The sequence below is a fragment of the Cadophora gregata genome, assembly GCF_030347475.1.
Source record: "Cadophora gregata isolate MNR1 chromosome Unknown scaffold_11, whole genome shotgun sequence".
Classification (NCBI taxonomy): domain Eukaryota; kingdom Fungi; phylum Ascomycota; class Leotiomycetes; order Helotiales; family Ploettnerulaceae; genus Cadophora; species Cadophora gregata.
This window is the reverse complement of record NW_026695934.1, coordinates 1,343,752-1,370,651: the sequence shown is the minus strand read 5'-3', so window position 1 is coordinate 1,370,651 and position 26,900 is coordinate 1,343,752. Positions and strand designations below refer to the sequence as shown.

The following is a 26,900-nucleotide window of genomic DNA, read 5'->3' as shown; positions in this document are numbered from 1 at the left end:
ATCGCAATCCGCGTGCTACCAATCTAGCCAATTCCACCGACAAGAAAATATTACGCACGTCAATACTCCGATCGCTGTGTAGATGCTCGTATTAATGGCTGATGACTTGTGATACGTAACAATGGTGGAAGAAGTAAAGTGTTCAAAGGCTTGATTGTAGCCTGAAAGGCAACTGTTCCTAGCTTCGGAGTCCATTAGTCCACTGTCATTCCGCCTATCATCTCGTAAATGCTAGGAAACATTCAACCATCACAAGAATACCAAGTGCTAAGCTTCTTGAAAAGGTGTTGTACATCTCTTTCAAATATAAAAAAAGAGCTGATTTCCTAGTGTAGAGTTTGCTGACTCGAGAAGCGAGGTGACAAGTAGAGATGTCAGTTTCATCTGATCGTCCTCAGCTATCGTATTTGAAAACATCGACAGAGCATTGGCCTTCACAAGGAGGTGGGGTATTCTAGGGTGGTTTTTGTACAGCAACCATCATCAAATAGATCCTCATCCGCGAGTCAAGCACGACCCCGTATTTCAGAAGTTCTCCACCACAGCGAGCTTTCCGCAAAAACCTCTTTACATCTTGGCATTACTATACATGACTTTCACATATAGTGGTTCGAGAAATCATGAGTAGCCGATCCATTCGTAGACTTAGATCTCGTATATCCACTTGATAAAGGGAGGAGTGATCAGGCAGACGCTGGAAAATGATGCTCCTTCCCACCCCAAAGTCTCCTCATGAGCACCAAGCGTTCACCAATTTCGATTATATCAGATATTTATTTGTTCTTGAGACGAGTTAGATCTTCTGCTAATAAAGCGGTATATCTAATCTCAGTTAATTTGTTGATCTTCAAGTGATGGAGTGTGGTCCTTGCACGGCAAGGCTAAGCGACCCCTCCTTGGCTTTGTTTAAAACCCGTCATCTCAGATGCCAGCCATCTCAAAATAAATCCCGCTGCTCTAGCAGTCAAGGCAGAAAATCCCTTTGCAAAGAGTATCGCCAGGGAATATGCTGATTTACTAATGTTTTCTGTTTGTGCTCGCTGACTCATGGTACCCATTCCTTGCAACGTAAGCGAGAAAGGGATTGAAGTGGTGAATATAGCTAGTCAGTTGGGCAAATCGATAAAAGATACCACGCTGAGTTACGTCAAACAAGCAGGATGGAAAATATTCCATCTCGGCCATAAATCGAAAGAATTGTTGTCGATTATGTGAACCTCTCAGCTTGAAACGGTGTCAACAATCTAAGCGAGCCACCTAGTATTATTCTAACCTCTCTCTATTCATCAATATTGAATTAATCCTCCATGAGGAAGTAACCGGCTTGTTGAATGGTGTACAAGAAATTCCAGCGGTAAATGTGACTTCTCGAGTAATGGCTTTCCGGCCACCATCCGTCTCGTCCCCTCGACTTCTCTGTTTGAGTAAAAGCATCCGAGTAAAGAATGACGTAGAATCTCTCAAACCAGAATGGTACTTATCAAGCAAAGGCATAGTGATTAGACAGAATCGAGCTGATCCTTAGTGGCAATATCAAGTAGGTTCAGTGTTGTCAGTAAGCGTACCAAGCAGCTTTCTCCAAGGTATGTTAGATCCTGGACAATTTTTTGAGCCCTCTTCCATATCTCGTTCGCTTACAACTTGGAGATATGTACAGTACCTGACATTTCCTTCACAGAAGCAAGAATCCTCCAAGTCGTGGAAATAACGTTGTACCCCACTGATCTGCATACCTTACTGATTGCTGATTTATCAGCAGAGCGCAACTCGGCTCTCGGAGAAACAGCGCGAAGCGCGAAGCCGCAAGGTCAACACAACAGCATCAACAAGAGAAAAAGATGTCTGTCGTTGGACTGCTCATTTACTACGACTTCTCGGAGAAATAAGTAAGCATTATTGTAAAGCAATGTGGCAACAGTCAAAGAAATCCACATTTCGAACTCCGCATTGCTGACCCCAATTTCTTTTCGGAAGTTTGCCCAATGATAGATGGCCTTGGCATGTCAGCTGCGAGGAGATAAATATGGCACCAGATCAGCGTCATTGAATCGACGACATCTCTCAAACACATTTAAGAAGATCTTCCCCATACTAGAATTCAAACATCAACAACGAGAACAAAGTTAAATATACACAGTCTACTACAGCTTAAATCATTCAAGATGGCACCATCAATAAACAACATCGCCTTCACCTCCCCCATCAACCCACCAGGCGCAAGCCCCATCCTCACACGTCCCCAAATATGGGCCATGCTTCAACTCAAGATCCGCTCAGCACAGACTTTTGTTCCAGCAGCGATTCAATCCACAACCGTCATCTCAACGACCACCAACGAGACCAGCGGCAATGAAGTCACAACCCGCGAAGTCACGTTTCTTCAGGATCAGCGCAAGGTCAAGGAAATCGTCACAGCATATGCAGACACCAGAGTCGAGTTTGAGCAGCCGGATGGAAGCCATGTCAGCAACATTGTCAGCGAAGGTGCGGATGGCTTGTACATGACGTATGTGTTTGAGTGGAGACATCCTGGTGTTGAGGGGGAGGAGTTGGAGAAACTGAAGGAGAAGCAGAAGGGAATGAGTAAACTGGCTGTGGAGGGCACTATTGAGGCTATGAGAAAGTTGGTGAGAGACGGGAAGTATTGAGGAGGAGAAGTAGTGTGACTTGTCACGTGAAATCGCTACTCTGAGGTACAACAGGTATCTTCCATTCAGACTGGAAGTAGTGGGTACCCAGTATGGCGTGATAATCAAAACAAGCGTTCCTAAACCAAAGACGAGGCTGCCTTCATTCAAGTTTCTATGTGTGAGTGAGATGAGCTGCTTGACCAGTATTCCACGATACTAGAGAAAGGGCTCAACGTATCCGAAGTCATAAAAGTCACTGGGACTGGGATGCATGCGGAGCTGTGTCAATGTATATAACTAAGTCCTGATATTCGAAACTTCATAAACTAGATCCAACGACTTGCCTCGAACGATCCCTGTCATGTAAACAACCCTCTCAAAGCATCCAGCACTCAACGAGCGATAATCTAGAGTCTATAGTCTAATAGGCATAGTAAAGCACAGACTCATCCTCCGTCTCTTGCTTAATCTTCTTGTTCTCACGCATGAGTGCGAATCGCATGCCCCAAGCGGCCAGCGCGCAGAGCAAAGAGAAAGCAGCGGATGTCGCCATTGCCAAGGTGTATCTTCCTCCATAGTCGTTTGTCCAGAGATACTGTACGTAGTCAGCTATGAGTCGAGCCTTTCAGAATTATTTGATCTTACCGGAGTCCAAATGAAGCTTGCGTTACTCGTTGAGACGATAATCGAGAGTGCTACAGCACGCTTCTCCTTGGTTTGACCACATGTTGCTCCAACCCAGCCGAGAATGATACTGTTTACAGCATCTGCGAAAGTGGTTGGTCAGCAATTGCTCTTCAAGCTTTCGAAAGTTCTAAAATATCAAGTGTTCAAATGACTTACATGTACCAACAGCGAAGATGATCATAGAAACGTAACGGGCGGCAGTGTTGTTGATGGCGAAGCCCAGGATGAAACCGAGGATGGCAACACATTTCGCGGAAGTGATGTGCCAAGTCCTCTCGTTGAAGCGTCCAGAAGACCATGACCAATAGACAGAAATGATACCAGCAATCAGGTACGGTGGGCATGTTAGAGCGAGTGTAATAGTACGGTTGAAGTTGAGACCTTGGACCACAGACGGGAACTTCTAGTTGTTAGAATATGCGAGACGAGAGGTACAAGGGGGACTGCTTACAAAGTTCTTGAAACCATTGGAGGCCAAGTGCATATGCTGCATGAACACAAAGATCCATACTCGGTAGTCGCTAAGAGCTTCCTTAAGACCCTTGATAGTAGAGATCTTGCCACTCTCTTCGACGGTATCACGCTTAATGCGCTCATTTGCCAAGATTCGCTCTTCCGGTGTGAGCCAGCGGGTGACAGTTGGGTCATCAGGAAGAAACCAGGTCCCGACAATCGCCACAACGAATGTAAAGATACCTGGTGTATGTGTTAATCATTGCTTATTTCAGTGTAGAGAACTGAGCGATATCTGTTGGGATACCTTCCCCAGTACAGATCTCCTGATGATTCAACTCTTTGCGACATCAGAAATTTTAAGAAAGTTAGGCTTACCTTGCAGGATGAAGAGCCATCTCCATCCTTCTAGACCAGCAGCTCCGTCTAACTTGAAAATACCGATGGCGATGAGTCCAGCGAATGCGGTGGCGAGAACTGGAGAAGCATAAGGTCAGTGTTTGCCTTTAATTCTAAACATCGTGGATATCGAAATACTTCAAGAATGTCAAGGAGTATCAATCATCGGGAGATTACTTACTATTACCGGTGTATAGGATGGCAATCCGAGTAGCGACTTCCTTTCGAGTGTAGAAGATAGAAAGAAGATAAAGGGCTCCACTGGCTTTAGTCAGTCTCCATTCAAGGCCCAAAAAGTTGGATCACTAACGGGTAGAAAGGAGCTTCAGTAACTCCCAAAAAGAATCTTGTCAGAAGCAACCCAACAAAGTTCTTAGAAATGCCCGTCAGAGTAGACACGATAGCCCAAAGAGCCATAGCAGATCCCATGTAATACGAAGGTCGAATCCGTGTAATCAACATGTTGGATGGGATTCCACCAAGGATATAGCCGACGAACAGAATGGAAACACAGGTAGAGTATTGTGTAGGGGTGATTTTGAGGTCCTTTTCGATGTGGTCGAGCTTTGCAAGGGCAATTGCATTTCGGTCGAGGTAGTTGAGCCAGTACATGAGCCATAGTACGGGCTGTTTGGATATGTTAGATGATACATCTATTGTGGGGATATTTAAGATTTTTTGCACGTACCATGATTCTCCAGTCAAGCTTTCTGACCAGTCGCTTCTCTTCGGGGCTGAGCACCAGCACAGCACCTGAGTAGTCACGGTTCGAGCTATCAATTTCGTCAACGTAGGGCTTCGCGTCCTCGTTCTGGACGACAACCCCGCCGAGGTTATCTTTCTTCTCCATGGTAGACATGTGTGTAAGAGGAGATAGATGGTTTTGGTAAGAGGAAGCTAAATAATCTTGAGGAAGGAGGATGTGAGAGAGTATAGTGCCGATGATCCTGCAAAAGTCGGGGGACAGCACGAAGGTTATATAGCGTTCCCATGAGTATGGAACTCTGGGGATGAGTTCCAAGCGCCATCAGAACCAACCCCATGGCGAGGGAAGAGGGCCCAGTAAGTTCTGTCTCTCGATATGTTACACTGATTCATCTTGGCAGGCATCAAACGGGCCCATGGCGTTGTGGGTTTCTACTCGTTCCCCTAGTAAACATTGTCAGGATTTAAAAGGATTGAAGCTAATGCATAGAACAGCCGTAGAAGTATTGACGTTGACTCGTGAGGGAGACATACTGTTGGTCAATCATCGCAGCCACGAATTTACTCATCAAGAAACCCCGCAAACATCCCCCACAATCCCAGTATGCATCGAGGGGAAGTCACTTGAAATGGTACTACCGGCCGCGATCCTGTTGGAGAATAGGAAGACGTAGAGAATAAGCCGGAAGCAGCCAAGTAACAGCGGACAGAAGACCGTACACGCGAAACTCTATGATAACAGTGAGCTAATCATGGATCACGACATGCCATCGGTCAGACCGGTGATCCATATGATTTGATTTGTTCTGTAGATTTCATCCAGCTCGGCGCGGACTCGGCGTGAGACTGGGCAGCAAGCCACATTCTTGGAAGGACATAGAAATGGTCTTGTGAACTCTGTGCAACACCGCTGATGATACACTGACTACTCTCACCAAACGACAGAAATAAATCCACGGAGAGACCCAATCGCGATGAATTGATGTTTTGACAAGAAGGGCGTTCTCTAAAACCAGGACATGAAACGTAAAATTCAGCGGACTGTGGGCAGAGTAAAAATACTCCAAACACTTGAAGAACTGAGAAGCAAATCTTGACGCGCGAGGACTACAAGCGCCAAGTGCCGCGCCAGGTGCCAATGGCATGGCAAGATATCAAGGCCTCGTGCTTCTGTCTTCAACGAGGCCTTGTTCAACACTCAAGACGGGAGGCTGGCTGTGCGCACCAAACGAACGAGAACTTGTCAAACGCCATAACGAAGCCAAGTTTGCTTACCTCGAAGAAAAGTTTCCGTTTCGCTTGAGAATGTTTCTACTCTGCCTCTGGGTATTTTCCTTGCGAAGTAGCACGGGAAATAATAAAACTGCAAAGTCGGTCAGAACAACAACTTCTTCCAAGGAGAATCCCGCGACTCATGCAGGAAATCTAAATCCCGCACCGCCAAGCCTCACGGAGTCTTTCACATCCTCATGCATCTAAGTACCGTACACCAAAGGACAAAGTCGAAATCTTGCTTGAGGCGTAGTAAATGTAGTACCCGACATGGATATATCAGTGGAGTCACTGGAGTGGTGGCTGGCGATCTGGAGACTCTGCAGTTCTCCCATGTCCATACTGCACCAGCCTGCACGTCGTTTTCGTTGGTATCGCCACTACTTTCCCCTCATGTCTCTTGGCTGAACTTGGCGAACGGATTAGGAAGGTCGATATCGTGACTGAGTTCACTCGCATCCGAAGGAAGAAATGCCCGTTCGGAATTCTCGCTTCATATTTAGGGAAAGAATCCCCTTTACGCAGTACTCAAAAGGTAAACTACGACAGGAACCCTGCTCTATGAGCCAGGGCGATGGACACAAAACATGAGATAACAATGGTGCCTTCATAATTTGTTGCAGAAAATCCAAGCTACAGCTCTCTTTCTGGGGAGAACCATCTCATGAACCTCTGTTGAAGAGACCCAGATGAAATCGGCTGATCAGCTCACTCGAGCGGACAGCCTTACTACAATATCTCTGGCATCTGGAGGGGCAAAGCTCTCCTTATGTACTCCAACAACCCCTGCCACTTGGTCCACAAGACTTCGCTGCCGTATGCATAAGAATGTATCGAATGAAACAAAGGTATATGTTATTGGCGATCGTCTAAGTTGATGTTTGCTCGTGGCCATGACACACGACGACACAATCATTGCCTTGAAGCAGAACGTATACTGACAGTCGCTGCTTGAAGTTGACTTTGACATATACCTAGTAACTAATGAATGAAAAAGCAATTGTAGTCGGGAGGAGAATTTGAAACAATCCTGTGATCAACCATTGCAAAAGTTTAATCAACCACGACATGGGGCCAAGGAGCCACGGAGCCACGGGACCGGTTATCTAAGTAACGTGACCACTCGTTGGAATAGGGAACGGAGTCTGAACATACCTAATCGATACAAGACCTCAACTTTCATGTTGAGTGTCATGGCCGATGGACCGACCCTCTTTTATCGTTTGTCCAGGGGTTACACTTGAATGAGATTCACGTGACTTTTCATCGAAGCAGGTGATTAGGTAGAAGCAGAGGAGCAAGTAAAATAAGGAATGGCACAATTATTGGTAGATATGCTGTGTTATTCCGACGCAGCGACAGATGTAATGATCCATAAATAATCTAGCATGACAATTTGCCAATACAATGAGTTGGATTCGCCAAATGGCGTCGTCAATTATCTACCTACGCTACGTAGTCATCTACAGTCATCAGTCTAAAAGTCTTGAGTATTTTTGCTACATGCAACAAAACATCCATATCTCAATTCCTATTGATCAGACCCCCCAAGTCCACTATAATTAAATATGTACACCACGTCATTGGCGTGCTGACTGTCTATGTCCTTCAGAGGCGACCTGTTTGTAGTTTATCGTGAGGGCGACACCTGTTCCTGGAAGACTCCTAATGAATTAACGCTTCAATCCCAGCAATCAGACGACGGATCTGACGCCTCTTTTCCTGGGCATTTACTGCGAAGTGCAACAGAGTCTCTGCATTTTAACTTTCTTGAGTGAAAAGGATGGTTACTTCCAGCTTGGCAGGTCGCTTCTTAACTGTCTTGTCCCTCGGAATCTCTCGCTTAGCTTGGCAACAAATCGACATCACTCCTTTTGGGGGTTCATGATGTACATTCACAACAAGAAGGACTTCATTTGACAAACGTCTCCAGCGACAATTCAAATCGCGAATTATCGTGACTCGTGAATAAGTTGTTGGCACTGCAAGAACTTCTCTTCCGTCTCACCGACAATAGGAGGCGTCCAATAGATTATGTCCACCACGTCCACTTGTGCACCACCGCCCCCGCAGCATCTCGCAGTCAACCTTCCTCTCTAAGCACATTTATGGTATCTTGGCTGAAAACGCGACGTGCAACAGAAAAATGTGTACGCTACGATTTTAGAGGATGTCTCCTTCCGCGGGGTTTTTGCAGAAGAGTGTTGCGTTGCGCAAGCTCGAGGCGAGTGTGCTGGTCAGGAAGAATGGTGCCGTAACCCCGTCTTGACCCCGACCCCAAGCATCCGACATAAGCCCGCGTCCTCTTGACAGAAAAGTTTTCGTAAAAAGATGATGCGTATCTGCCAAGGGTCAACTGCGATATGCATCAAAACTCGAGCGTCTGCAAGTTGAGCCCATCTCAATCGACCAATAATGAGATCTACAAACCTGGAAGATGACGATATATCGTGAAATGATCTTGCGGCGTCGATTAGAATGACAAGCGCCAAGACAAGCTTTGCCAAGGCTTGGCAGAAGTTGACTGCCGTGATACATCGAGTTATCATTTTCATCTTAAAGCAACCTCACTTGTCTTCACTTATATATCAATTGATGCGTCTATTCATACCACTCTTATCATTTGCCATAGAATAAGTTGCGAGTAGAACGTGGCCGTCTGCTTCATCTGCTGGCCGTCTCCCAAGCATCACGGCTTTTGCCCAGGCCAGATCGCTGCCAAGTGCCTCATACAATCCGACTCTGCAGTACCAGCAGGAGCAAGTCATCACGAGCAGTCATCACACAAGAAAACCAGCAAACCGTTAGCTCGCCTGGGCATTTTTGTCGATATGCATCAAAATCAGTTTTCAGTCACGCTCGACGAATAGTAAACCTTCAATGGTAATATGCAGCTCTCCACACCCCGCCTCGTGTGTCTGCTCGAATGCCGTGCGGTCCGGTCACCACCTCTCGGAAACCGAGCTACCTCCACACGCTGACGCCCTCACTCTGGAACGGTGTTTATTAGAAAGGCTCGGCACCGCTGTCGACGTGCAACAGAATCTCTAGCATTCATCTGATTGCCCCGAGCGCTTCGTGGTGGCTTGGTTGGGACTGTTTAAGCATTGTTTGACGGCTGCCCGTAGGCGTTTTGGAGACTCGCTTAGTGTTCACTATCCTCTGGAAGGACGTTGCTCCGAGATAAAAACCCTGATTATTCGAAGGAATTAGACTTCGAACTTCTTATTTTGTATGGTGAAGTTTCGCTACGCTCTTATCTTACATTTCAGAGATTGTTTTGAGTATATTAATTTCGCATCAGTCTAATTCTTCTCCTTTGATTGGGGAACTTGTACTGTATGTGGCTTGATAGCAAAGCAGCTAGGTCCGTATACCAAAGCCTAGGTTCCCAGCACTTACGTCAAACATTTTCAGCTGCTTCCCTATACTGGAGGCGGGTGCGGGATTTTCAAACTTCAAGTGTGTTCTGGACCATTGCTGGCTTGCGCAAGAGACTAGATCTCTAGTCTCAGATGCTTGTAAAGTTAAAGAAGGCACACAGCCGCTCGGGTTTGGTTTGATGGCTGTTCTACTGTTTCGGAGTTGTCGAGCGCTGAAAACAGCCGTCTCTACAATCCCCAAGGAAAGGAGCGATACACATTTTGCATGTTTGTCCTCACGAAGTACTGTTCATTCTTGAACTTTCCATTTGCTCCAGAAGAAAGGTCCTCCTACCCAGGAATGCTCAAGACACAGCCGTCCAAGATTACGCTCGTAAGTATTCGAAACTCTCCTTCGTGGCTTATTTCATGGAGGACCTATTTACTGGCATGACCATCGCCAAGTCTGTCTCGTCTTGGATGACCAAGTACTTGCAGTCGCTGTAGCAATTGTCGCAGGTAATCAGATTCTCAAAGGCAGGTATCAAGAAGCTTCATAGATGGCACTGACTATCCAGCTGGTTGTTCCTGCGACATGAGTAGGTTCGTACTGCCACCCTCATCCTCTACTGCTGTCTTTCTAGGGATATGTTACAGCGAGCTAACCTCCCAAGCCCTCGATACTCTGCACAGTACCTTATCACGAGACACCCTCCAATTTCTCCCCGAGTTGCAGAGTAACGTGCCTGGACCCCAACAGAAGCAAGAGCCCACGGCGTCGATTCATTGTTATAAGTCTCGATATCGAAAAGTATGCTCAAGGAAACTCTGGCTGTCATAAGTTTCTACAACAACACCTTACCAGCTCCTTGACAACCAAAAAAAACAACGAAGGAGCCGTTACTTTACTTCCTCGGTTGCTTTAACCAGGAACAAATTCTCGTTGCTACTGCGCGTTCAAGGTTCTGGAGATATATAGAGTCCACACTCGTTGACTAGAAGTTCAGGCAACGTGGAGACAGAGGGGACAATGCCAGCTTCGACGAAATGCCAGAGGGGTAACGGCGCAGCCATTGGTAACACAGGATGCAGCGCAGCTGTCGTTCAACAGGACTTCGCTTTGATTAAACCATGGTTCCCCTCCTTACGACTGACGCCATAGCCAGAGTTGGGTCATTGGCTCAAGTGGGATATTGCACTCTCTCCAAGATGTCGGATACGCAGCATTTGTCCAGAGCCATGTGATTCATTGTCGTCACTTGACAACTGAATGCTGTCGTTGCACTCTCAGGAGGTACATTGTATTGCATGGACAATATATGATACCCAAGCCTTGAATGAAGTACAATCCCTAAAGCTGGAGTCGAGGTCAAAGATCACAGGGCTACCAGTCGACCCTATCTATGGAGATCGGGCATACAACAGACCGAAGAGAAAAAAATCCTTGGCAACCCAAAATGCTCTGGTACATTTCTGATGGGTTGGAATTCAATGGATACAGAATACAATACCGTTCCAGGCCCTGTCTGAAGTTAGCAGGACTTCAATCGAAACATTCTGATCAACGAAAACTTTCTAATCAACAATATATCCATTTACATCCTCATTATCACCTATCACCGATATCTTCTAACAAGTGATGTCAGAGTCTCATCCAATCTCGACAAACATCAACAAGGCCTGCCATACCGTTGAGCCACATCTGTTACAACTTCCACGGTATGCAGTGAGCACCCCAAGAAGTGTGAGAGGCCAGACTGTCACAAGAAGAAACGCGAAACTCTCGTTGCCCTCACGCGGAGACAAACAATCAACAGAGAAGTGCGAGAAGCCAAGTTTCCCTTTCGGCAACAAGTATGATTCCAAGTATGCAACACTGATGAAGAGAAGAGATCGAACGGATTGAAGGAGGAATCTGTCTTTTCACACCTTGGCTGCGCAGATCCAAAATCGGTCAATAGGCACGACCGAATGAACAGATCAAGTTCATAACTTTGGATGGGTTTGGCTCAGAGCTTGAAATCCAGACCACACGACTTCAATTAACCCGTCTTCTCATCTCAATTCGGATCAAAGTGACTTAAGCTCCTCCCTCTCTTCCCTCCACCCCCTCAATTACCCCACCATCCAATCACCATCCCAATAAACCAAAGTCACCCCTCTCACATAAACTACTGCCCTATCCTGCCCTATCCTGCCCTTCCAAACAACCCCCGCCAAACCCCCAAACCCACAATACCCCTTTAAGCGAACGCTCTAGATCCCGCCCCCACGCCCCTGCACGCCTCGCCTCCACAACTCACCCCTCCACCCGCATCGCAGACCCTTCCAGCCCAAACACAGCGACATGCAACACATCTCCTCCAACGCTCTTCAAACAGGGTTTCCAAATCCACATCAACAAAAAAGAGGCGGCTCTAGAATCCCTCCGACATGCAACAGAAAACCGTTGAAAGCGAAATTTACCTCCACTGTGCCACAGCCACAGCCACAGACTCTAGCCGCCAGGTACCTACAGTAAACCAAGCACCTCTGCGGTTCGAGCCGAGGAAGGGGAAGGGGGTCCGCCTGCGGGCGTCCCAAACGTCTGGATCTAGACCGTTGAGATGTAACATGATATTATGACCTTGGGACCCCGGAGCAGGGGGAGCGAGCCTCTGGATGGTTCTGGCCTTTTACGGCGTGCAACAAAAAAAGTTCAAAGAGGTAAGGGAAAGAAGTGGAGGATAAAAAGGGGGGATAAAGGGTAGATCAAACCAGATAGATTCGCTTGCTCGCTTGGGATTGATTGCATAGGATCGGGATGGGTTCGCGGCTTTACTCTGGGCAAGATGGCTGGCTCCTTCGGCTGCTGACATGAAAGACAAGCAGGGTTGAATGCCATGGTCTCTGTTCTAGACCCTCTGTGTACTTTTCATATATAGTCAAGATATGGAGCTACAATTGACAGTTTCGGGGACAGTTTCTTCACTCCGCTCATAAATTGATATAAGATAATGAAGTTACAACAGTCAATGGCAAAGTCAGTGAGAGGAAGAACACATCGTTATTTCATTCATGCAATCAATTTGCCTCCATATCCCACAGGAGCTGAGCTCTTCTCAAGAAACTTGGCTCCATACTTCATCCTCCGCCTCCTTCCCTTGGTATCTTGACTTCTTCTCTCAAAATTCTTATTCGACTCCCTCCCTCAAGGCATGGTTAGAGAGCGCCAACAATAAAAGCAGACCATATCCGTCTTTGCGCCTCCTTATCTGTCTGCATGCAAAGGAACACCTGGGAGTAACGCCTTCCGCTTGTGTTTACTCAATAAGTGCCACTGGTCGTGAAAACCAAACAGTGGTCTTGTCTGATGCAGAACATGCCCTACCAAACCCTCCACGCACGAAAGCTTCTGATAATAAGCTCCAAGCCCCGTCTCTAACCGTGCTATCCAAGGCGGACAGAGCAGGGCAGGTATCTAGAGGCAGAATGTGTAGTCTGAAATGAAATCGTTTGAAGGAGAGCATGGACCTCTATCGCTTTTTGCTCATGGCATCTGTTCGGAATATTTGTTTGGTCGTAAGAATGTGAAGAGTAGACTCAAGCATCTTGAGGTGTCGATCTCTCGCCTCTTGGCTTTCGGGGACCGCCCTTCAAACTCTTGACTCGAGACAGGAAACCACCGCCAGTCTTTGAAGCAGTAGATGGTGGCATATCGGTTCCGTCACCAGTAACACGTCGCTCGAGGCGTTCGCCGAATCCTCGTCTGGGGGGACTGCTTGGTGCTCTGGCTCTTCCTGTCTTCTCCGGCTCAACAATCGTGATACTCTCCTTCTTGTTATCGTCACCCTTGCTGAACTCGTTGAAAAATGGGTTTGATTCGTTGACCTTGGTGCCGCCAGGGGTGCGCAACTCTGGGGAGTAGATTCCTTCAGGACTGGTAATGCGACCTGAAGGGCCATAATCACGTCTGCCATTGATTCCACGGATTTTCTGAGCCAAAGACTTCTTGCGACCCAACCCTCCTGGCTCCGTTGGAGATGTTTGCTCACTCTCCCGGCGTTGAAGTGCCGCTCTTGATGCAGGTGCTCCTTCCAAGAAAGTGGAAGTTCCCAGGCCGAGGGTTTCCTCGCCATGAATAGGCTCAACACGCGTGGTAGCACTTTGAACAACTGGTTGGGATCCTGCAGGTCTTGGACCCGTAGCATCATAAGGCTCGTATCCAATGCTTCCCGCTCCACCCTTTGAATAGTCCTTGAAGGCTTCCTCATCGGCTTGGCCAAGGAAGGTTGCATGATCCGGTCTCTTGTTGATTGGTCCTCCACCTCCCAGCACATTATTCAATGAGTCCTTGGGGAAGGCTTGCATTGGCGCACGTCTGCTGCCTTGTCTATTGCGGTGCGGATTGCACGCATCGAACGGTCCATCATGATGGAATACTAGTACAATTAGCCTATGAAAGAAGTAGTGGGAAGAGAAAACTTGCATCCAGTGCCATAAATACTTGTAACATCCAGCTTATCGATGATGTCTAATTTTCGGTCCGGCTTTCTCTTGGGATCCTTGCCCTCGCGCTCTCGTCGCTCTCGACGCTCGCGTCTCCTTCTCTCTTGTCGCTTCTTCTCCTCCTCCGGATCAAGTGGCTTACGATCAGCGACTGAGGATTCGGAATTTCTTCGTACTCTTCTGTTGCCGTCAAGTCTCCGGGCTGTAGAGGAGTCGACTGGGTCGGCAAAGATGTCTAATTCTTGTTGTGACGGTGCTGGCTTGCTAATAGACGATCCTCCAGCAAGTCTTCGAGCACGCATTGCTTCCTCCTGAGACCGTGATGGGCGATGACCAGGTGGTCCTCTTGGAGTACCTCGCGGGGGAACATTCTCTGTGCGAGAAGAGGAAGGGGAAGGCATCTTTTCACCGTTTGGTCGCGTCGGGGCCGGTCGCATAGTGTTACTGGCAGCTGGCTTGTCGTCAAGAGTGAGGTTGTCCTGTAATGCCATGGTTAGCGATTTGGGGGCTTGAGTTATTGACATGATATAGAAGCAAAGACAATAAATTATGCCAGTAGATGGGTGTCGAGGAGGATTGTGGTTCAAACCAGGGTGAGATGAACAATTGCTTGGAATGAGGATGACGTACGAATAGGTCGGCAGCATTGCCAGTCAATGCGGGTCTTGGCTGAGAATCTGTTGCGAAAGGCATCTTCCCAGGGGATCCGATGGGTCTCTGCGAATAGGTATTTGGCTGTAATTGTTCGGAGGAAGTATCTAGGAATGGATTTCGCGAAACCGGTCGTGGAGGAGCGTCGAGAGGGGAACGTTGGCCGTTCGAAAGAGCAGGAGATGCTGCTCGATTGCGAAAGGGGTTGTTCGAAGACAGATTGAGCTGTAGTCCTGGGGACATGCGCGATTCTATATCAAAACAGGATCTTGTTAGCCGGTGGATTCATGCATGTCCCTGACAGCCAGTTGGGTGAGCGTTTGAAACATGCTGATTGCCAACATGATACGCCCAACATGACCAGGAGTGGGGTTGGACATCTGTCGTTGATGCGGCGAAGCGCACCATAGGATATATCATCAGGGGATGGGGACCAGCGAACTGACCTGCTTGGCCTGGTTGGGCGAGCGACATTGTGGCGACTGGCTCAACCCGGGAGGGATAGTCGTCGTAATGTTTGGCGGAAAGATGTCGATGAGAGGGTATGTGCGAAGATAAACTCTGCTGGCCCGATCGCAAGAAGATAGGTCGAACTGATTGCTTTTGGGTTTTGAGGATGTTTCGTGCAGGAGGAGGAATGGATGCAGTTCGAAGTTGATGTTCTGTTTGCTTTGTCTGGACAAACCAGAGCACGCGCGCGAAATGGAACTTGTCTTTGGTATGGATCCGCTCCGCTTCGTTTCGCTAGGTGGCTACCAGGTGGCTAGCGACCGAGGCAAGACGAGCTAAAGGAGTTGGTGTAGGAACGCGTGCATCCGTCCCTGAACCCGTGCTCGTGTTTAAATAAAGACCGGCGGAAAGTTGCTCTTGATGTTGGTCTGATGTGGAGATCCGAGAGAGGGTGATGGGCCGGCTGTCGGTGAGGCTCAGGGGGGAGAGATGATATTCAGGAGCCTATCCGTTCTGGTCTTGTGATGGACCAAGTAGGCGTGAGATGAGCGGTCTTGAGAGAGAATATGGCCTGGCTGTTTCTCTAGGCGTGTGGGGTCTCAGATGAGGCGTCTAGGGGAGAGCTGGATAACTAGACTCTAACCTAGAACTGCAGCGACTTGTTGACTCGATGATGCCCCGACCTGAGCGAAATGATGGAAGTGTAGGAGGCGGAGAGTAATCGGAATTCTCTCAGTTGTAGGTTGGCCGGTAAGAGAGGAGAGGAAAAGCTATTCGTATTCCCAATCTAAGCCCAGCTGGACAGAGTCGGTGTAGTACAGAAATAATATCCAAGCGACCCGCCGTTCAGGAGGTCAAGATCCCGACGGAGAAGAGGAGGATAGAGAGAGAGGGGTGCGGAGGGGCAGGGCGGCGGTATCTAGGTGAGATAACGATCGAAGGCTGCTGGAGACAAAAGAGGTTCAAGGAGAATCATATGTATTGTATTGTACAGGTTATCATTTCATTTTTCTGAAGGATTTCAAGATGCAATGCAGTTTTCAAAGTGAAGAAGGTCAGGTCGAGTAGGATAGGGCAGGGCTCAAAGAAGCTGTCCCTCCTTAATGCGGACAGGGAGCATCTTTGACTTGTCAAGACCTCAAGACCTCGAGACCCCTAACCCATAACCCAGGCCCGGTGAGGAAGCCGCGGACTCTGGCTGGTGAGAATCACCAGAAGGACCCGCCCATCACCAGGCGATGCAGCCCGACGAGCCCGAGTCCCAATCCAGCCCAGCCAGCCCAGCCTTCACGGGGAACCTTGCACGGGATTGTGCACAGGCTTGCATGATTTGCATAAGTAAGTTATGTCGAAATTACAGAGAGTTCAGCTTCAGGCACAGCCATGATTGGTGCACACTCAAATGCCCCTGAGCGGAGCCGTTCATTCTCCTATTCTGGAGACGCCCTCCTGGTGCAGGCTAAGAGCCTAGCCCCTATGACCAGCTTTCCAGCCCTCACAGTAGCCCCCCCCCCCCCAAAAATTGTAAGCTGCTGGCTTCCTCGTGCAACCTCAAATGTTCCAAAGGGCAACGCTTGCGATGACGCCAGCTTCATTTTTTGTCCGATGGCTCTGAGACAGCGTTGGTTTTTGGAGGTGGATAGCGTCAACGTGGGGTGCTCTAGCCCCCACTGCTAGGTAAATTTACACCACCAGAGCTAGGGAATTATTCAGACCGTCTCCTGTACTTTACCTCCGTAGATGTGGGCATCTAGCTCTAGCCTTTTCCAACAACATCAAACAGCTGTGTGGATTCATCTCGCTCTTATGATTTGAGAGGGAGAGAGGGCGGTGAGGTACCTTTACCTGTCCTAGGCAGAACCTACATAATCTCTCTGCATGAAGGCATGATAGGGGAAGACAGGGTCAAGGGAGCCATGGACTGTCGAATCGACAAATCTTTGGAAGTCGATCGTCGAGTCTCAGTTAGCCGCACCAACGAGCTCATGGAAAAACATGAAACAAGGAAACAAAAAAGAATTTGGGGAAGTCCCGGAGCTCATCTCCTTGTAATACAAGCCCATTCCACAACGACCCAAGTGTTGATACTCTATGTGCAGAGCCAAACATGCACGCTCCAGCCTAAGCGAGTGATCGACAACTAATCTCAGCCTCGTCGTTTCTTGAGTTGCACACCTTCAAACGTCAGCCTTGGGTCTCGTAACTCTCACGAAAACACAACATCCTCCCGGATCCGATCAATCATGTCCGGCTCTTCCCCAGCAGACACGAAGATGGAGGGACTGAACATGGACCACAATCAAACGCCTCCACCCATCCCATCCGACGAACCAAAGTATGGTGGCTTCACGAGGTTTGAAATTGAGCTGGAGGTATGCTATCCCGCCCTCCAATTTGAGCCTCGTATTCACCTTTATTGATCGTCTCTGTTTTCATCTGCCTGCTACCCAATAAAGCTCCACTCCATCTTCGCACATTTCCAGCCGTAATGACTTCATCATCACAAGCTAACCATCACTCATCCACCAGTTCGTCCAATCCCTCGCCTCACCCCTCTACCTCAACCATCTCGCGTCGCAGAAATACCTCGAGAACCCAGCTTTCATTGCATATCTCAGCTACCTACAATACTGGAAACATCCTCCCTACTCGAAGTTCCTCAACTACCCTGGTCCGACTCTGAAGAATCTAGAACTATTACAGCAAGAGAAGTTCAGAACAGATATATTGAGCCCCGATACTGTCGCAAGGTTATTTGAGGAGGGTGTCAAGAAGGCGTTGGAGGGACCTGGGAGTTGATTATGTGGTAGGAGGAGGGATGGAGATTTGAGACTTTGATACCCGGTTACTAGGCGTTCATGAAGGGACATGCTTCAGGGTATTTGCGAATCTGATATTGTATTTTGGCGCCAATAGAGAAAATTCTGAATATGTGAAGCTCTCCATTACCTTTCTTCAATCACAATGCAGCCTTCCCATCCATACGCCTCGCTGAATCGCATACAAATAAAGAGTACAACCTCTCTCGTTAGCTCAATTCCTCCCTAGAGAGCCACCTTCCCTCCGTCCATCTATCAGCTCAATTCTCTCTCCACCGGTTACCACAAGTCATACACTACCGCATCGTCAGCCAAAATCTTGCCGTACCCATGCCCTTTCCTCCTCCAGACCAATTACAAACTCACCTTATAAAAGCCCGTCATCGGCTCATCCGCACTTCTAATTTGCACCTGATAGAACGCCGCCTCATCACCATCACATCCATCCTTCGGGCACTGAATCTTCGTCTTGTCGGCATTATCCCAAGCGTCCTCTCCCCCAAAAACATCCTCACGCTCCTTGCGCACGTAAGTTTTGCGTTCGAAGTAGCGGCCCTCGAGCAGGAATTCATAGGGACAAGTTTGGCATTCCAGGCGGTTGATGGGGTCGTTTTCGGGACCGTGGGTTGTCGTTGAGACTGTGAGGACGTTGCTGCAGGAGGGGCAGACTGGAAGAAGGAGGGGGTTAGCTATGCCTTTATTGCAGACTCAAGGAGTCCAAGGAGGGCTTACAGAGCAGCATGATGTTCGAAGCAAACTGCTTTGTAGGTATGAAAAAGTGCTTCAGAGGTGTGCAGCGCTGGACTTTTTCGAATCGACTTGTCGCAGTGACTGAACATCTCCAACCAAAAATATCCCACCATCGGCGAAAATTAACGCCGACATCCAACCACAGTTGCGCTAACTCGTACCTGAATCCATCAGTTTCAACATCAGCATCGAAGCGCTTTCCAAGCCTCAAGCCCCATTCACAACACCTACCAGTTCCTGATCTCAGGACCCTTTAACTACCAACTACTCTTCTTGAAGCAGCTACTCTCAAGTAACCAGACCAGCACTCTACATCCAGCAATCCATCGCTCCCAGCCTCTGAAACAGCAACGTCAGCCTTCGACTACAGAGCGCAAGCCACGAAGCACCGCTCTAGCTACAAAGAAGGGACTTTGGAGGTTATTTCAGGCAGGAAGCCTAGGGAAAGATGGCGAAAGACTTGAGATCTCACCCTGAGCAGGATCAGGAACACGAGGTGTGTTTTCTCATTTTGGAGCTCCTCACCGTTACCCCTCTACCCCACTACGTTCTTCACTTCTGCCGCACGATATCTCAACTCCCAACACCTTTACACGTCAACACTATTTGCCAGAGCAGTACCATAGACTATAATAAGCTCAAGCCTCGCTACAAATCTTCCGTCTCTACTATAACCAGAAGTCACAGTACTAACACATTGCAAAGGGCGCCTCAGTAGGCGAGATCCTCATCGAAGCCGCGCGCCGCAACAACACCGACCTCCTAAAAGAAACAATCGACAGTATCGGTGACGAAGATAAAGTAGCCAAGATCCTGAATGAGACGAAGACTGTGCTGGGGAACTACATCTATCATGAAGCCGCTCTGAGAGGGAACTGTACGTCTATGCCGCTTTCTGCCTATACCGTTATCTTCCCAGATATTGCCAGATGATGGGAGATTAGAGTCGAAAGAAGTATGATTATGGTAGATAACTTAATGCTAACATATCTTCTCCCCCCACCAGACGAAATAATCGACATGCTGCTCGACCAACCTGGCTTCGAATGCGACCCCATCTCCCGCATCGAGCACGACACACCTCTCCACTCCGCAATCCGCTACCTCAACTCCCTCACGGAATCCTCTCCCCTCACACCCGCCATCTCCACCTTCTCGACCGAACTAATCACCATGATGATCGAAGCCGGGTCGGACCCACGACTGCGCAACAAAGCCAACCTCACGCCCTACCAGCTGGTCGATCCGCGGAACGAGAAGTTGAGACAGCAGTTGCAGGATGCGGTCGATGTGGTGCAGAACCAGGGCGATTATATTGAGGATGTGGAGGAGGGGGGCTATGAGGGGGCGGATGGAGGGGAGGATGGTGATGTGGGCAGTGCGAGTGATTCGGATTTTGATCCGGAGGAGTATAGGAGGGAGAGGGAGAGGAGGAAGGAGAGTAGTAAGGGGAAGGGTGGGAAATAGGTTCGTGCGGGTGAGAATCACTTTTGTGCTGATAAAATCAGTTCATGAATTTTGCAGTGGAGCATAGACCATCTGGATTGGTTGGCGCTGGGAGAGGATGGGACAGACCGGCACAGGTGTTGTGTATGTTGGATTTATACAAGCCGTCATCATTATTATGCATAGCGCTTCAACGTTTTGCATCAACGGAGCAGATGATCGCAAAGTCTTTGTTTAGGTGCTTTATACAATGATAAGTGGTTATGAGGTTAGTAGATAGCGTTGCTTTGCATCTATCAGCGATCAGTCCCGATGATTACAATATCAATTCTACAAAGGAGTTCCATTCAGGAAACTGATCTAGCATAGCATCGCATACTTTACAGACTGACTTGACTCAACCTGTCTTCACTAATCATTTCTCCTGGGTTAACAGGAACGTGGCAAGTGAGGAAATCGGGGTGCAATCTCCAGCTCCTGAACGACCTCTGCCCTGCTCGCTTGCTTTGTTTACAGACTTGCCTAGTCCTCTTTCCCACCTCTGCGGCTCTTGTACTCTCCCTCCCTCTTCAGCTATCCCCGAGACATCTGGGGCTTCCAAATTGATTTCAAATTTCTCCATTCTTAATTCCCTATTCCTCATCTTAGAGTCTCGTAAAACGATTTTCGTCTCTTTCCTCATCTAACCTACTTCCCAGATCTAGCAATCTTCTTGTCAAGCAATCTTCTAGTCTGCATGCAATAGGGAGTATCGAAACGAAAGGTAATGCAATAAAAGTGAAACGTATCATTTGGTATCGTAACTCATAGGGGGTATCTGCGCTCGCGAAAACAAATGCTCATCCTCCTCTACTCATGCCCCTCTTCTCTGCGATTGTCTTCTCTGAACCCCAGCAATTCATCCAGTCTATACAACCCAGAAATTCACTCTAAGCTCTTCTCGCTTAAAAGTGAAAACAACTCTACCGCCTAAACTTGACTCGCACTCTAATCCAATCTACCACAAAACCGCCCAAGCAACAACCATAACCAAGGCCCCCAAACTCAAACTCCTATCCACGCGATTCTCATCAGCAGCACCAGTAGCCGCCTGTTCAATGATTGTAATATTCATACAATCTGCCAGAATCGCCTTGCTCATCTTCCCCTGCTGGCTCAGCGCCTGCAGCTGATCATGGAATGTAGCGAGGATATTCGTGCTCCTGCCAGGTGGACAGAAGCTGACTTCCCAACCGCCGCCGGAGGGAATGATGAATGTGGATGTTTGATCGTCGAAGGCGTATGAGTAGGCGTCTGGACAGACGGCTTTGGCAGAAGTGGCGTATAGGTTGGGCTTACAGACTTTTGGGTCGTTGTATTTGCCTGTGCAGCAGTCTTCTGGAGAGTTGGTTTTAGAACAGGCCGAGAGGCAGGGGTCGAAGATGGGTCGTTGGATGTTGTCATCTGGGTAGGGATAGATACCATCACCTGGCTTGGTGGGTTGTTGCTTTTGAAGGTCCCATGGACACCAGTCTGCGATCTGTGTGTTGGTTTGTTTGCCTTCATACGGAAGAGGGAACGTGGAATTCGTCGCATTTCCTGAGAGTCCAGAATCAGCTGGCTCAGCGAGCCATCCTGCTGTTGCTATACAAGCGCAATTCGTGAGATTTGGTGGGATATCTTGGAGTTTTGGATTATCTCCTGGTATGTAGACAACTCCGAGAGGGATGTTGTAGCCATCTACTAAAGAGATGTCGTAGAAGACCTGATCACCATTAACGCCACCTGCGAGATCAAACTCAGCAAGAGTGACAGGTGTCTCGCCCTAGGAACTGTCAGTCAAGCATTCAACCACTGAAGTAGAATACGCACAGTCAAGACGCAGCTCAGGACTCCACCACAATCTCCAGTAGTGCAGGCAGCTCCAGCACCATTATTCCCATTCAAATTGCTTGCTCCAGTTCCCAACTCGTTGAATGTGCAATTTGTCCTTCCCCATATTCTGCCTTGCCAGTCTGCACTGACAGTCAATTCCTTGACATCTCCAGAGGCAAGTTCAAATCCACCAGTCCCAGCACCAGTTCCTGCCTGAGTACCAATTCCCGGCCAAATAGTCTGTTCACAGTAATTGCTTATCTTGAGAGGAACCGTCCCATCTCGCTTCACAGGCGGACCTGGTCTCACAGGCCTTGGTTTTGGATTTGCATTCTTCGCAAAGTATGGATTTGTTGTATATGATAAGGCTGTCGGTACAAGGTTCAGAAGGACAAGCGTCGTGAGGAGACTCGAGGGATTCCTCCCTCGGCGATTGTGTGTCGTAGGGCTCATTTCTGTTCAGCTCGCGAATTCTTAGGTATAGAAAAGTGATGTAGGGATCCAAGTAAGAAAGGGCGCTCAGCTGTATACAAGTATACGAATCGAAGGTAGAGAAATAAAGAGAATCGAGGCGTCAAGCCCGTCCGGGGTCTGCCTGTCTCCACTATCAACCAAGATCTAAGGTTATGGCTATCCAAGATCAGGGTCCTGGTGGTCGGAGAAGATCAGCAATAATCCAAGGGTAGAGAAGAGAAGGAATGAAAGCTTGCAGCTTCGCGCACAGCCTCGCAGGCCTCGCAATGGCCGTGGAAAGAAACACTTCTGTCTGGTCCAACGAGCGCGCGATCAGCACACATGGGAGACGACCTGCATCTTCAATGACGTCGAACTGCCTGCCTGCTTGAGCCGAAGAAGAGGCGGGCTGGGGCGGAGGGATGAAATGGTTGGAGCTCTCAGGGCCTGTCCGTTTGTCTCTCGTCTGTTGCTTGTCTTGTGAAGCAAGGCAGAATCCCTGTCGCTCTCAGCGCCGCGGTTGATTGATTGATTGTTGCAGATACCAGCAGATAAGGAGGGAAGAAGTTGAAGGGCAAAGGCCAAGCGATTGAACTGCAGGTGAGTGTTGAAAAGAGTGTGGGTGATGACTATTAGGAGGGGTAAAAGAATGTTTGGCGTTTCATGTATCAAGACTGGATTCGACTTGTTTGGCCAGCGAGCGATGAGAAGAGAGAAAACAGTCCAGAGGTCTGGAATCCTTGCCCGTCCCGTCCTATCCCAGTCTGATGACGCAGGTGCGAGGGGCAGCTCCCATCGTCATTTCTATTTCGGCTGGATCCGAGTTAAGGTTGGCGGCAGTGGGGACGCCATGCTGAACGACAGCGGAAGGCACGATCCTAGCCTTGCCTTGTGACCATTGATCCAGGACTTTGATATCGATGTTTCTGTGCCTTGACCAGGATGGTGCTCTTTTACTTTTGCATCGGCTTGCTTCAAATGAAGCTATTCCGAGGCTGTCAAATCTAGCTCCCTTCTTATAAAAAGCTAAGAGGACCACGCTAGGAGACGGATGAAGACCCAGCTTTCCACTTGTAGCTATCCCACTAACTTAACACCTGTCCCTGATCATTTCTTCGTTCTACTAGTGATCTGACAGTACGACTTCTTTTAGAATTCAAGGCTAAACAGTTCAGGGGTCTCTACCAACCATTAACCTATTTAAAGTTAAAGAACCACCAAAAACACACGATATGTAACCACGCCTGCCCTGTGAATTCTCCATATATCCTCTCCATTCCATCCACCTATCCGTCCATGCTCGCTTTCCATTCCCCAATTTCCCATGTCTGGAAATTACATCAACACATCACCCGACATGCATCCGTCATGCATCCGTCATCACCGTTCATCCATCCGTTCATGTCATGTTCTCCGAAGACAAGAAAGAAATTCGTCTACAACCGTGGTATCTTTTTGGAAAAAAGCGAAGCGTCTTCGGCTCACTTGAATCTCGATGTGCAACGTCCCATCACCTCGCCTTGGCAAACCAGCTCAGCATTGAACTCTGATCCATCGAGCGTGAGATAGATATCGAAGTACACCCGGTAGAAAGTTCCTTGTGGGGTGTCCATCCTCTCGAAGTCCTTCTCCAGATTTTTGCGGGAAAGATCCGAGGTAAGTGTAACTACTTCCTTGACACCTGTGTAACGGTCAGAATGTTTGTTCAATATCAGTGAATAAATAACTTACGGGGATCTTTGGTGTATTCGGGGCAAACATCATCATCGCAGGCGTACAAGATATCCTCGTACATCAGAGTGGCACCCGGAGCAACTTGTCGGAAGAATGAAACCTTCACAGGCTCCCCAATCTTGACTCTCTGACCTTTCTGCACGAATATTTGTCGAGTGAACTTGCATCGGTCCTTGCCATCTAACGATGGAACCCTGTACGCTTCTGGGTGGTGTCCCTCCTTGAAAGGCTGAAGAGTGGCCATAAGGTAATGACGACGAGCAACACGGGATGTGACGACTCGCTCAGTGATACCGGCAGTGACGGCACCCTTAACAATAGCAGCAACGGAATCCATGGGTCTAACAACCTTGGCTTGGAATTGAGGTGGAACGTGAAGCTTGATCTGTTGGAAGAGATATTCGGAAGCACCAAATCCACCAACAACCAGAACGTTCTGAAGAGTCCTGTTCTGTGCTTGAATGGCAATGATTTGGTTCCGTACCAATTCCAGAATTCGGTTAACCACTGGCTCGAAACATTGCAGAATCTCCTCGTTGGTGAAGGTCATGTAGCCTTCTTCAATACCAGCTTCGGGGAACTCAGCCTCGATACCAACATCCACTGCCCACTTCTGGTTGTTGTTCCGGAAATCAGCCTTGATTCTGTTCTCAAAATCCATGATACACTTCGCGTAGACTCTGCCAGCTGTTTTTGATCCATCTGGGAGCTTCATCTTTCGGATCTTGGTTCGGAGAATGTTGCTGAAATTTCGGTTCAGTGCTGTTGACCCGCAAGAATCACCAGAACCTGCTGTACACTCAGAAACCGTGAAGGGAGACTCCTCTTCAACTTCGTAAGCGATTAAATCGACTGTACCACCGCCACAATCCACGATGAGCACGGCATCATGAACCTTGAGATTTAACAATCCAGCCTTCGAACAAAACAGCGCAGCTGCTTCTGGTTCAGTAATGAGGGTCAATCTGTTGTCATTCTCATCACGTAAGAAACCAGCTTGAATAGCAGCAGCGCGAGTTGCAGCCTTTCCAGCATCATTCCAGATAGCTGGTACGGTGAGGTAGTATCTGATGTTCCGCTCTTCTCTGTTGAAAACCTCTCCGAGCGTCTTTTGTAATTGACTGCGCATCGCCTGTCGAAGCTTGAAAAGATAGTCGGCTGCCACATCGATTTCGGATTTTCCAGGAGGAAGGGGGGGAAGGTTGATGGGATCAATATATGTGTTTCCGGAGAGCATTAGTTGAAGTTTGAACCACTCAACTTTCTGCACACCAGGCTTGGGGTATCCAGTTGGCGCCAGCGCATCAGCAATATCAGGTCCCCATCCCACAACCTTCTGGTACTGATCGTAGTACAAGACAGTTGGAATCTGAATGTGTCAGCTCATGAAGTCTCACTTTACCCTGCCTTAGCGTACCTTTTGCTTTGTGTATGATCCAGCACCTGGCCATTCCGTGATGATGTCCTCCTTAGCTTCTGTGTTTGTAGCAAATGCGAAAGCAACTCCAGAGAAGGTGGTTCCCTAGCGCAAGGTTAGAGCGATCCAAACAATCCAAAAGTCCGGTAGACTCACAAAATCGATACCAACGATCAACTGTGCCTTACTGCGTCCAGCTCCCTCAACCTCAACCGCATTGTTTCTGTTTGCGTATTGGGCTGCAGCAACACTGTTGCCTCCAGCGGGAAGTGGAGCTCCATACTGTGGTGGTCCGTAGCCTGGAGGACCGCCAGCTGGTGGAGGTGCTCCCATTCCACCAGCAGGATGTCCAGGAGGATAACCACCAGTCGCAGCTGTATTGATCGGCGGAGGGCCACCCATTACCTGCGTCGGCGGTGTGCGAGGATTCCCCGCCATGGGACTTTGCGTGCGACCCGCAGCAGCAGGAGCTGGAGCGTAATTATTTGTATAGCTCGGCGGTCGCCCGCCTGCACCGGTGTGATTCATTGGGAGACTGGTCGTTGAGGAGGTTGTCGAGGCGGAAATGGGACGAAGTTGTGGCGCTGAAGAAGATGTAGTGGGGTTCTGTGCGATGGTCGGGACGTTGGCGCTCGATTTGCGTTTGGAGCCGAATCCCAGGCCTTTGAAGCGGGAGTTCATAGAACTCATAAGGTCGAGAAGGTGTAATCAATGCGAGGTAAAAAGGAAGAAGGAAGAGGAGGGCTAAAGGAGGGGTGAGGTTCGTGTTGGAGAGTCGTCGATGTCAGCCAACGTCAAACTAGCGAGTCCACTGAGCTGAGGCTGAGCAATACCACTGCGCAGTGAGCGAGCTTCTTTGTTGCGTTGCGTTGCGTTGCGTTGCGTTGCTTTGAGCGTTGCGTCCTGGATGGAAGTCCTGGAGGGATAGTCCCTGGGTTTGTCCTTGCAAGAAGGGCAGGGCAGGGCAAGATTACGGAGCAGTAGTGGCGGCACCCTGTCAATCTGCAGGAACGATATATTCAGCAGCGAGAACCGTGCCCAGAGTGCGAGGGGAGGAATCGGGGCAGTGGTTCGAGCAGTGGTTCGAGATGGGTTTGAGTTTTCCTGTGATGAACGAGGGAAGAACAAAGGCAAGACAAGGTGATTTAGGGCAAGGGAAGAGGTCGGAATTGCGCTGTGCCAGGTGAGTTGAGGTGAGGCGGCACAAGATAGCGAGCTGAAAGGGAAGGCTGGCCGAGCAGTTCGTGAGCGGCGGTGGGGTGGGCAGGATTAAGGAAGGGGAGATCCTTCTCGCTTTGTTCCAGATGCAGGTAAATTTAGTTGAAGACGC

At 48.7% G+C, this 26,900-nt stretch overlaps 9 protein-coding genes across 9 annotated transcripts; 4 read left to right on the top strand and 5 right to left on the bottom strand.

The window, feature by feature from the left end:
- Window positions 1-2,162: 2,162 nt before the first annotated feature.
- On the top strand, window positions 2,163-2,648 carry ONS95_002561 (uncharacterized protein; the record flags this gene model as incomplete). Its single annotated transcript, XM_058495823.1, has 1 exon — window positions 2,163-2,648. The coding sequence occupies one exon, from the start codon at window positions 2,163-2,165 to the stop codon at window positions 2,646-2,648; it is 486 nt and encodes a 161-aa protein (XP_058354551.1).
- A 403-nt stretch (window positions 2,649-3,051) lies between these two features.
- On the bottom strand, window positions 3,052-5,028 carry ONS95_002560 (uncharacterized protein; the record flags this gene model as incomplete). The annotated part of the gene is made up of 8 exons (XM_058495822.1): window positions 3,052-3,225; window positions 3,276-3,397; window positions 3,474-3,717; window positions 3,769-4,013; window positions 4,149-4,247; window positions 4,351-4,430; window positions 4,480-4,796; window positions 4,858-5,028. The coding sequence occupies 8 exons, from the start codon at window positions 5,026-5,028 to the stop codon at window positions 3,052-3,054; spliced, it is 1,452 nt and encodes a 483-aa protein (XP_058354550.1).
- Window positions 5,029-9,794: 4,766 nt separating this feature from the next.
- ONS95_002559 (uncharacterized protein) lies at window positions 9,795-10,434 on the top strand (the record flags this gene model as incomplete). The annotated part of the gene is made up of 2 exons (XM_058495821.1): window positions 9,795-9,902; window positions 10,183-10,434. The coding sequence occupies 2 exons, from the start codon at window positions 9,795-9,797 to the stop codon at window positions 10,432-10,434; spliced, it is 360 nt and encodes a 119-aa protein (XP_058354549.1).
- Window positions 10,435-11,793: 1,359 nt separating this feature from the next.
- ONS95_002558 (uncharacterized protein) lies at window positions 11,794-16,234 on the bottom strand. The gene is made up of 4 exons (XM_058495820.1): window positions 15,094-16,234; window positions 14,627-14,898; window positions 13,977-14,475; window positions 11,794-13,929 (listed from the first exon to the last, which is right to left on the bottom strand). Exons 1-4 carry the CDS (start codon window positions 15,119-15,121, stop codon window positions 13,091-13,093), a joined length of 1,638 nt encoding a protein of 545 aa, XP_058354548.1. The 5' UTR covers window positions 15,122-16,234; the 3' UTR covers window positions 11,794-13,090.
- Window positions 16,235-17,340: 1,106 nt separating this feature from the next.
- On the top strand, window positions 17,341-17,896 carry SOH1 (suppressor of hpr1; the record flags this gene model as incomplete). Its single annotated transcript, XM_058495819.1, has 2 exons — window positions 17,341-17,469; window positions 17,627-17,896. 2 exons carry the CDS (start codon window positions 17,341-17,343, stop codon window positions 17,894-17,896), a joined length of 399 nt encoding a protein of 132 aa, XP_058354547.1.
- A 280-nt stretch (window positions 17,897-18,176) lies between these two features.
- On the bottom strand, window positions 18,177-18,658 carry RPC11 (RNA polymerase III C11 subunit; the record flags this gene model as incomplete). The annotated part of the gene is made up of 3 exons (XM_058495818.1): window positions 18,177-18,212; window positions 18,283-18,584; window positions 18,649-18,658. 3 exons carry the CDS (start codon window positions 18,656-18,658, stop codon window positions 18,177-18,179), a joined length of 348 nt encoding a protein of 115 aa, XP_058354546.1.
- A 456-nt stretch (window positions 18,659-19,114) lies between these two features.
- ONS95_002555 (uncharacterized protein) lies at window positions 19,115-20,133 on the top strand (the record flags this gene model as incomplete). Its single annotated transcript, XM_058495817.1, has 3 exons — window positions 19,115-19,162; window positions 19,372-19,543; window positions 19,673-20,133. The coding sequence occupies 3 exons, from the start codon at window positions 19,115-19,117 to the stop codon at window positions 20,131-20,133; spliced, it is 681 nt and encodes a 226-aa protein (XP_058354545.1).
- A 976-nt stretch (window positions 20,134-21,109) lies between these two features.
- ONS95_002554 (uncharacterized protein) lies at window positions 21,110-22,419 on the bottom strand (the record flags this gene model as incomplete). Its single annotated transcript, XM_058495816.1, has 2 exons — window positions 21,110-21,916; window positions 21,964-22,419. 2 exons carry the CDS (start codon window positions 22,417-22,419, stop codon window positions 21,110-21,112), a joined length of 1,263 nt encoding a protein of 420 aa, XP_058354544.1.
- Window positions 22,420-23,900: 1,481 nt separating this feature from the next.
- ONS95_002553 (uncharacterized protein) lies at window positions 23,901-26,260 on the bottom strand (the record flags this gene model as incomplete). Its single annotated transcript, XM_058495815.1, has 4 exons — window positions 23,901-24,100; window positions 24,151-25,522; window positions 25,571-25,675; window positions 25,727-26,260. The coding sequence occupies 4 exons, from the start codon at window positions 26,258-26,260 to the stop codon at window positions 23,901-23,903; spliced, it is 2,211 nt and encodes a 736-aa protein (XP_058354543.1).
- Between the last annotated feature and the right edge of the window lie 640 nt (window positions 26,261-26,900).